General features: G+C 42.8%; 1 protein-coding gene across 3 annotated transcripts in view; it reads left to right on the top strand.

The window, feature by feature from the left end:
• The window catches only part of PDZRN4 (PDZ domain containing ring finger 4), a 347,368-nt gene extending 339,789 nt beyond the window's left edge, over positions 1–7,579 (top strand). For all 3 annotated transcript variants that reach the window (XM_077338568.1, XM_077338567.1, XM_077338569.1), the window contains one exon: positions 200–7,579. In XM_077338568.1, coding sequence (XP_077194683.1) covers positions 200–1,726 — 1,527 coding nt within the window. In that variant the 3' untranslated portion in view covers positions 1,727–7,579. The remainder of the gene's footprint in view (positions 1–199) is intronic.
• Positions 7,580–10,445: the final 2,866 nt, after the last annotated feature.

Consider the following 10,445-nt stretch of genomic DNA (forward strand, 5'->3'; position numbering starts at 1 on the left):
AATCATGTACCTTGCAACCCATAAATGTATATTTGAACTCAGTCCTATTCCTGCCGGGACAAATTTAGTACCCTTTTCACACTCCACAGTTCCAGTTATTTCCCATAAGCATACAGATGTTGATAATTTTTTAAATGTGAGAAAACAGAAAACAACAACCCTGTATTATTTAGTGATTGTGAACCTTTTGTTTTCCCAGCCAAAGAAACATGAGGAAGAAGAGGGCACCACAGACACTGCTACCTCATCATCCAATAACAATGAAAAAGACAGTGGAGTAGGACCCACCGACGAGAGTCAGCGCAATGACGAAAGCTCAGAACAAGAGAATGTTCCAGAAGAGCAGAATACCACAACTCTGCAGAGCCAACAGGAGCTTGGACAGAGTCAGGATACTTTGGGGAGCATTGAACTCCAGTGCAAAGAGAGCCTAGTACCTGAGGAATATATTGAATCAGATAATATTGATAACCAGAACGAGGACTGTGAAAGGTTTCGCCAGCTGCTGGAGCTTAAATGCAAGATCAGAAATCATGGAGAGTACGACCTATATTACTCAAGTAGTACAATAGAATGTAACAGAAGGCAAAAAGGTGGGGTTGAACATGAATTGCAGTTGCTTAATGAGGAACTGAGGAACATTGAACTGGAGTGTCAGAACATTATGCAGGCTCACCGGCTTAAAAAAGTGAAAGACCAGTATGGGGACATTTGGTCATTGCACAGTGGTACATTCAGGAATTTTAATAACAGTATAGACCTTCAAGGAGGAAAACTGGATGACATTATAGAGCACCCAGAAAAATCCGACAAAGACACTTCCAGTGCTTACAATACAGCAGAGAGCTGCAGAAGCACTCCACTAAATGTGGATCGATCTCCTGATAGTTCTCTCCAGAGAATGATCAGCATTACCAATAGGAAAAATCTGAGGAGTACCATTGTAGCTAACCAGTTGTCTTCAAGACACAGTAGCAGGGATACAACCTCAAACAAAACCAAAGCCACTGAGCAAAACAGTTCTCTTGAAGAAAAGGAAACGGTTTCAGAAAGTGGCAAATCAACAGAGCAAGAAAGGCAAAGTCCCGAGCATATTCCTTATCTGTCCCCATACCATAGCTCTTCATACAGGTTTGGGAACATACCCGCACACGCCAAGCATTATCAAAGCTATATGCAGCTGATCCAACAAAAATCTGCAGTGGAGTATGCCCAGAGCCAGCTTAGTTTAGTGAATATGTGCAAAGAGTCACAGAAGTGTACAGAGCCCAAGATGGAATGGAAAGTGAAAATAAGGAGTGATGGGACAAGGTATATTACAAAAAGACCAGTAAGAGACAGAATCCTGAAGGAACGTGCCTTAAAGATTAAAGAGGAACGTAGTGGAATGACAACAGATGACGATACAATGAGTGAAATGAAGATGGGTCGTTACTGGAGCAAAGAGGAACGGAAGCAGCACCTAGTACGAGCCAAGGAGCAGAGAAGGCGCCGGGAGTTCATGATGCGTAGCAGGTTAGAGTGTCTTAAGGAAAGCCCTCAAAGTGGCAATGAGGGCAAAAAGGAAATTAATATTATTGAACTCAGTCACAAAAAGATGATGAAAAAGAGGAATAAGAAGATATTGGACAACTGGATGACCATCCAGGAACTTATGACACATGGTGCTAAATCTCCAGATGACACAAGAGTGCACAATGCTTTTTTATCAGTTACTACTGTATGAAATCTACTGTTCTGGGGTGGAAAAGTCTGCTACCTGTTTCGGTAGAGTACGATTGCCTCGTTCAAAGTGGCATTTTTATATATTTTGTGACTGTTTACAGTTTGATCTTTTTTGTAAGCAAATTGCTTGGTAATTTTGCATTTGTTTTTCATACAATAGTATTTTCTTTAACTGGTAATTTTGCAGTCTTTCTTTATACTGCAATATATTCATAATATTCCTTTCTATTTAAGAAAAATCCAAAAAGGGAAGAACTGATTACTTTCGTAACCAATTTTATGTACCAGAAGTTAAGAACCGGGTCTTTTCCTCTAGTTTTCCTTTTTTATATATACTTAACTAAAACTCCAATGCCAAAACAAAACTGATTTATACTGTTGTCTTGCTAATTGCAAGTTTAATTTTTTTACATGGTAGATGCCATTTGTTCACAAATCACATACCTCACCTCATGAGGCTTAAGAATGACATTTTGCCCAATAACACACTGTACAGTTCATTTAATTTTTAAATTGCAATTGTCTTAGTCCAAGTAAAGTGTAGGTGAGCAATTCTCCTGTGATATGTAATGGCATTGGTCGTGTAGCTAGATACTCTGTGTTAATTGTGAAGATCTAAGAGAAATAAATTATTTCTTATCTTTAAGAACAAATATTGAGGGCTGCTTTGATTTCAGTTTAAATTACTTCTGCATACATGATCTTTGAGGGCTAGATATTTGTTTATTACATAATGAATATTCATGTTAAATCCTTATTTGTTTGTCCCTAGATTTTTAGCAAGAGCCTCTTGTGGTGCAGAGTAGTAAGGCAGCCGTCTGAAAGCTTTGCCCATGAGGTTGGGAGTTCAATCCCAGCAGCTGGCTCAAGGATGACTCAGCCTTCCCTCCTTCCGAGGTTGGTAAAATGAGTATCCAGCTTGCTTGGGGAGTAAACGGTAATGTCTGGGGAAGGCACTGGCAAACCACCCCATATTGAGTCTGCCATGAAAACGCTAGAGGCCGTCACCCCAAGGGTCAGACATGACTCGGTGCTTGCACAGGGGATACCTTTACCTTTACCTAGGTTTTTAGCAGATTTCCAACAGTACAACTATGTTCCACATACATATATCTTTAAACCGCCTGCGGTGCCACGGTCGCCGTGGACTAAATAAAGCACTAAGGGCTGGTGGGGAGGAGTTAGGGCGGGACCCGTCCGGGATAAAAGCTCAGAGAGGGCCATTCAGGAGCCACGAAGCGGCTCCTGATTGGGCCCCTCTGAGTGCCACTCAGGGGCCAAGTGGCCAATTGGGAGACACGCATAGCGTGCCTCCCGATTGGCCACTTGGCCCGTCCCGAACTCGCTGCCCACACTCCGTTCCCATATGGTTCACTGCCGGGAAAGGAGCGGGGCTTTGACACGGCGGGCCCGCTCCTTTCCCGATGACGAACCATCGCCCTTATCTCCTGAGAAGGCGCCCACACTCACGGCGGCCCTCCTGTGTCCCCGACACCCAGGCCCTGCTCCTGCGTGCCACGCCAGCCGCGAGCCTTGCCGGTGGTGCCCGCCCAGCCTTCTCTGCCCTCCCGACAGGCTCCCTCCCCGGCACATGCTTCAACCTCGTCCACCGAGCACCGCCAGCATCCTCCTCCAACCGCCGCCTACCAGCCCTCACGGAGACCCGCCAGCGACAGCCAGCCTCCCCGCCACACGCCAACACTCTCCCACTCCCTACCTCGATCCCCCAAACCCACGTCCCCGACGTGCCAACTCCCTGGCCGACACTTTCTCCCGGGACAGAAACCCAACACCCACTCCCACGACTCCCCACTGCTCACCCCTCGCTCTCTCCTCACCATCCCCTTGGACGTCGCCACACCCCAATCCCCACCAACATGCCCTCGCCCAACTTACCCTTTCCCTTTTGCCACCCATTCATCCCCTGTGACGCCCCTTCCTATACATGCCCGCGGACAGCCGCTGCGCGACCCGCACGGCCGACGCCAAACACAGACACTGAACCAGGCATGCGCTGACGTCCACGCATGCCTGGTTCTCCTCCCCATGCCCACCCCTCTACCCCGCCCCGCCCCACACCTCCAAAATGCCTGCGCATCCTCCCACGTCGCTGCGCCTTTCTTCCGCCCCCTCCCTGCCCAGACCCCCACCCTGCACTCTCAGCGACCACGCCCTACAGCCAGCAACCTTCGCGCCCGGGGACACTATAGCCCCAACCTCCCTTGCCTCAAGACCCCCCGTGACCATGGGAGCATTGGCCGCCGCCGCCAAACACTCTTCTGCTCCGCTGACTTCAGGGCCCCTCGACACTCTCTCCCATGCCTAGCGCCCGCTGTATTTCTCACACAGCGGGCTTAATTTCTAGTATATATATAATCTGGAGACAGAAGTAGGTTGCAGAACAAAGGCTATTGGGAAGGTGGTGTTAGTCTTGGAAACAATATAGTTTTGTAGACCAAGCAAATCTCAAAACAAATTTTTATTATTTATCTTTTGAAATAACCCATGTATACCTTCCTGCTTTTGATGATAATATCATGGGCCATTCCACACAGATTCTTTGAGCAGGAGTGTGGTAAATTGAAATCGCTACAAAAATGTGGTTATGCACAACGTCGTAGACAATCTGCCACACTCCTGAAACTGATCCGCAAAAAGCGCTTCATTGTAGCGCTTTCAGGGAAATCCCCAAAAGTGGATTCACCCTCCAGAAAGCACTACACTCTTGCAACCAATCTGCAACACTCCCGGAAAAGTTCTCTGTGTTACCATTGTTGCGGTTTCTGCAAAGTCCATCCCCCTGGCTCTCTCCTCTGATCTTCCGGCGAAGCGATCGCCATTTTATTTTCTCAGAGCGAGCGGAGATCAACGCACCGGCGAGCCTTTGTTTACCCAGCGAGGCTTCCTCGGCTGCAGTCCCTCCCCAGAGCTGTTTTAAGTCACCAAGCTGTGGTGACACAGCCCCATTTGCTGGTTTATTTTCCCTTTATTTGTCCCTTTATTTTTGGCCGAAAGTTGTGCCCGTGCGGCGGGGGGGATTTTTTTTCACTCAGGAGAGCGTGGCAACGATGAAACGGCAGCTCACACGCCACCTGCTAGCTAGATTGGTCTGTCCGTTGCAACGAATCAACGCAGATTCGTTGCAACATGTTTTTTTTTAACTGCCTTAAAAGGAAAGGGGCTTTTCGGGAGCATGATAACGGCCGCCCATTGGCTACTCGTTTGATTGACGGCCAGGGGCGGGACAAAGCTTGGCAAATATCGCTTCCTGGCTAGCGATTTTTGCCGAGACCGGAAACCTGTGGGAAACGATAGAAATGCAACTGGATTCCACTACAAAGGCAGGTATGCATAATGACGAATTCCACTATTTAAAATGGCGTTTTTTCGTTCCAAAATCAATTTGCAACATAGATCCTGGTGCGGAATGGCCCCATGTTTTCTGGATTCTCACATTGTCACTACATATATTTGTGATGAGCCCGTGCAACCATCAAGAGATACCTTCATAGCATATTAAGGTGTGAATTCTGGTAGCCAAACTACTTTTGTGCTTTTAAGGAGTAGGATCCAAGTTCCCCAGACCCACATCAGATTCACTACAGCCACACAGCAGCTGCAAATTGCTTTTTTAAAAAAAGGCTAGCCCAAACAAGCTCAGAATGCCACCATTGAGAAAGAAAAGTTCTTCTCTCCCTCCCAAGCTGTTTTCCTTGCATGGGGGGGGGAGTGATGTACCTTTTTTGCCACTCCACATGCACTGTATGCTCCACAAAGAACATAAAAAACAGGGGAAATACTTCCTAGCTCATGCTGTTTCTGCAGTAGAAAATGGCTTGGGAAGGATGTAGCAGCGTTTCCGCCCTCTGTTGTGGCATTCCCAGCCCATTTTAACGTGTCTTCATTTTTTTTAAAGTTGCATGGCTTCAGGTAACCTGGACCTAGCTCTATGAAACACAAATGTTCCTAATTGGTACTATAAATTGTGGATCTGATCCAAGCTTGGTGTGCGCTTTCATACATCTTCATTACCTGTAAGCATCTCATTCTTAACATCTACCACTTGATTTACTCATATGATGCTGTGCATTAGCTAAGGGTTGTCTTTGCTAGATGTACATCTAAGAATTGTAGTGCTCACATCTAAATTTGTAAAGTGAAAATGTGGAAAGCAGGCTTGGAAACACAAGTACATTAAACTTATATATTGCTAGCTGTAGCAGACCTCTGTTTCTGGCTTGTAGTGTGTAAAACAGCCTATCCAGTCTTCCAGGATTGAAAAAAAAATCACTTATTAATGGAAGAATTATAGTGGGGAGTGCTAAGGCATGAGAAAATAATGTGATTTTTTTCTCAAATTGTTGGCAGACTTAATTTCCAGCCTATGCCAGTAATGAGCCACGTGCAATCGGAAAATGAACTGATAACTCTAGCAAAATTTGCCACACCAAAAGAAAATTCATTCTGTAATAACTTATAGACATCAATATGTAATTGAGAAATGTTTTGGAAAAAGAAGATATACTTTCCAGTTGAATAACATTTTTCTTTTTCTATATCTTCGTGGAGGAAAATGGGTTTTTGCTTGCCAAAAAAGCCTTCCATTTTTTTTCAGATAAGATCAATGGTAACATGAAATGTGTCATGTTTTTTTTTCTTTTTTAACAGATCTTTATGCTAAAAGTGTTATGTTCAGCATTAAAAATCAACATTGGTTGTTTGGGGGAAATGCTTTGAAAGAAACTGCAAAAGTTGTGTTGATTCTATGTTCTACTGTTAAGGAATTATGAATGTCTGTGACCAGAACAAATGGAATATTAAAAACAAAATTAAGGCAGTATTTCTTTGTTTCTAAGCCTAGTTTGTGACTTTGTGGCTCAAGGCATTCCCATTGCTGAGTTTGTATGAAAATGTTGTTGACTATATGCATGTCATATCTGTAGGTTACTTGTTAGCCATTTCATTATACATTTTCTGTTCTTTGCATCGATTAGTTCACTACATAAACCAGCAGCAAGACAGAACAATTTCATTGCTATAAGCTGTTTTACAGAATGTTGATATCATGCTGCTGCTAAAATTAAATAATCATAAAACTCAACAGAGATTAAGACATTTCTAAACCACAATAATAAACAAGTTTGAAATGTGAAATAGGTATTTAACCAGTCATAAACTCAGATTAAAACATTCATATCAGTTAAAAGCCTAGGAAAACAGGTTTTCACTCCTTGCAGAATGCCTGTAATAACTGGACCCAAACACAGAATTTCAGAGCCGTGGTGCAACTCTGAAGACTGTTCTGTCATGCCTGGTCTCCCTAATGCCTTGAGTCACTCAGGATTACTTTGGGGCATGTAGGAGTGAGTTTATATGGAGCATTGTTAGGATGTAAAGACTATTGCTAGCACTTTGAACTTACTCTCAAAGCAAATATTAAACATGTACAATTGTTTCAATAGTGATATATTTAATTCACACTTGCTGACACTAAATAGAAGTCTGCCTAACTTCTGCACCAACTTCAGTTTCCAAATCCTATATAAAGGCAGCTGTGTGTAAAACACATTGCAAAAGGATTCCCCTAGCATCAGAAGAGTAAGAATGCAGTTACATGAATGTCACCACTGGTAATCCAAAAACAAAATAAAAACCTTCTTTGTAAATTCCTAATGATTAATTATTGTTATCAATTTGTGGAGAAGTAGATAAAATTTCTGTTCTCTATGTAATAGCAGTAATGTGACAAAGACATGTATTTATGGCACAAATGAAGAATTTAAGAGTTTTTTTCTTCTAGAGGTAACATTTTCATATTAAAAAATGATGATGTTAAATTTATCCAAAAGAGTATTTTAAGTGATTACAGAAATATGGGTGGAGGGAGAGTGCAAAATGATGAGAAATAATGTGATTTTGCTACCATAGACAGTACTATCTTAAGAGTGTTATTTAGGTAAAGGTATCCCCTGTGCAAGCACCGGGTCAAAGGATGGATACACACTTTTCTTGGATGCTTTAGGATGGTTAGGGCTTATCCTGCGTTGAGCAGGGGGTTGGACTAGATGGCCTGTATGGCCCCTTCCAACTCTATGATTCTATGATTCTATGTAAGGTAAAGGTAAACGTATCCCCTGTGCAAGCACCAAGTCATGTCTGACCCTTGGGGTGATGCCCTCTAGCGTTTTCATGGCAGACTCAATACGGGGTGGTTTGCCAGTGCCTTCCCCAGTCATTACCGCTTACCCCCCAGGAAGCTGGGTACTCATTTTACCGACCTCGGAAGGATGGAAAGCTGAGTCAACCTTGAGCCGGCTGCTGGGATCGAACTCCCAGCCTTATGGGCAGAGCTTTCAGGCTTCATGTCTGCTGCCTTACCACTCTGCGCCACAAGAGGCTCTAAGAGGCTCAGTGCCACAAGAGGCTCTTTATGAGTGTTATTTACACCCCTGTAAATCCCTTGAAGTCACTTTAAGTTAGTTGACAACCTGTGCTATCCATGTAGTTCTGAAACCAGTTTTAATTCAACACCTAAAAAGTTTGTCGGCCCCTGATCTAGAGACTCCAGCACCTTTAGCTGCTACCTGACATAAATGATGGACAGATCACAGTAAATTTCCTACAATATTGCTGTGATTATGGCAGAACTGCCTATCTCTGCCATTTAGAATTAAAATGTATAAACAGCCTCTTTGCATCAAGAGTTAACAATGTAAGGGACAGGTGGCCTTTGCCATGGAAAAATGTCCTTGGGAGAAACAGCTGTATCCAAGGGGCATTTTTAATGTTGGAAGCATCATGTAGCTATAGCAAGAATTTTTAAAGAGTTGTTTGTATTTTCTTTGGGCTTCTTTTTTCTAACAATTAATACAGATTTTTATGGCCCTTCCTCTATTCTAGTTAATTAAATGCTTAAATGGGGGAGGTGCAAAAAAAGAGCTTGTCAGGCTGTGACAAAGTTAATCTAAGCATCTGCTTCAAACTCAGAGCATTGGGATGTGGGTTATTACTATGTTAGATGAAAAAAGAAAAGTAACAATTTGTGTTAAAAGTAGTTAGTAAAAAAGTTTCTTGTTTAGAGCTGTGTTCTATTTTAGCAACTATGGTTAAAACAGGAGTTCAGAATTAGAAATTTATTTCCAGAATACAACAATTTCTGCTTATGGAGCACCATCTGGATTTAAGGAAAATATCCTATCAGTAATTCTCTTGAGTTTCAGGTTTTGACCAAGAAGGTAGTTCTCCACTAAGCTGAGACGTTTCTAAAGACATATGGAAGATCTGTTTTTTGTTATGTTTTGTTTTGTTTTAAGCATGGATACACTTGACAATGTGAAAGCAAGTTAATGCACTCCTTTGTTGTTGACTGGAGTGTTCGAGAGTACTTTCCCCCAACATTTGCAAATCTAAAAAGTGGTAATATGCCCTTATATCTTAATTGCATTTTGTGCCCTGTTTAAATAAAAGCTATAATATTTTAACCAATATTTTAAAATATTCAAGAATTTATAGAATGAATTCAAATTTATAAGAACATGAGCCTTGCTGGATCAGACCAATGGTCCATCTAGTCTATCCTCCTGTCTCACACAGGGCAACCAGTTCCTCTGGATAGCCAACAACAGAGCATAGAGGCTGAGGCCTTCCCCTGATGTTGCCTCCTGGTTCTTGAATTCAGAGGATTAGTGAATGTGGAAGTTCCCCTCAGTCACCATGGCTAGTAGCTGTTTAGATTTACCCTTCCCCGTCTCCCGGAAGCTTGGGGGCGGGAGCGAAAGAGGAACCTTCTTCCTACCACTATATTGAGACTGCACATGTTTTTTCGGATGTATTGCAGGTTGTTCTCAGGAGTCAAGCATTTTTTTAAAGGGGAATCCACTTTTTACGATTCCCCAAAAAGCGCTACATCGAAGCAATTTTTGCAGGAGTGTTGCGGATTGTGTATGAAGTCATGCTTAATGTTAAAAAAATAGTGTTAGACAACAGTTAGACTTAAGCAACATTAGCACTGTGTGGAATGGCCCTCAATTCTCTCGACCCCATGCATAATTTTATAAACTATCATATCCCCTCTTATCATTTCTTTTTTAAACTGAAAAGTCCCAGACTCTGCAGCCTCCCCTCATAGGGAAAGTGCTACAACCCATTAATCATTTTGGTTTCCAACTTCTGTACTTTTTCCAACTCTCCAATGTTTTTTTGGAGTTATGGTGACCAGAACTGTACATAGTATTCCAAATGAGGCCACACCATAGATCTATACAGGGGCATTACCATATAGGCTGTTTTATTCTCAATCCCTTTCTTAATATTCCCTGATAATGAGCTTGCCTTCTTCACTGCTGCAGCAAACTGGGATGACACTGCCATTGAACTACCCACTACAACCCCAAGATCTTTTCTCCTCTGAGTCTCAGTATGATTACACCTCATTAGCCTATACTTGAAGTTGGGACTTAACAACATTGAACTTTAATGACCATATTTGTCCCTCACTCACCCAGTTTGTAGAAGTCCTCTTGGAACTCTTAGCTATCAGCCTTGGTTTTCACTATTCTGAATAATTTTGTGTCACTACACTACACTACACTACACTACACTTACCCCTAGTTCCAGATCGTTTATGAATCAATTAAACAACACCAGCCCCAATGCCAATCCTTGTTGGACCCCACTGCTTGCTTCCATCCCATTGTGAGAACTGTCCATTGATTCCTACT

Source organism: Paroedura picta, chromosome 5 (assembly GCF_049243985.1).
Source record: "Paroedura picta isolate Pp20150507F chromosome 5, Ppicta_v3.0, whole genome shotgun sequence".
Taxonomy (NCBI): Eukaryota; Metazoa; Chordata; class Lepidosauria; order Squamata; family Gekkonidae; genus Paroedura; species Paroedura picta.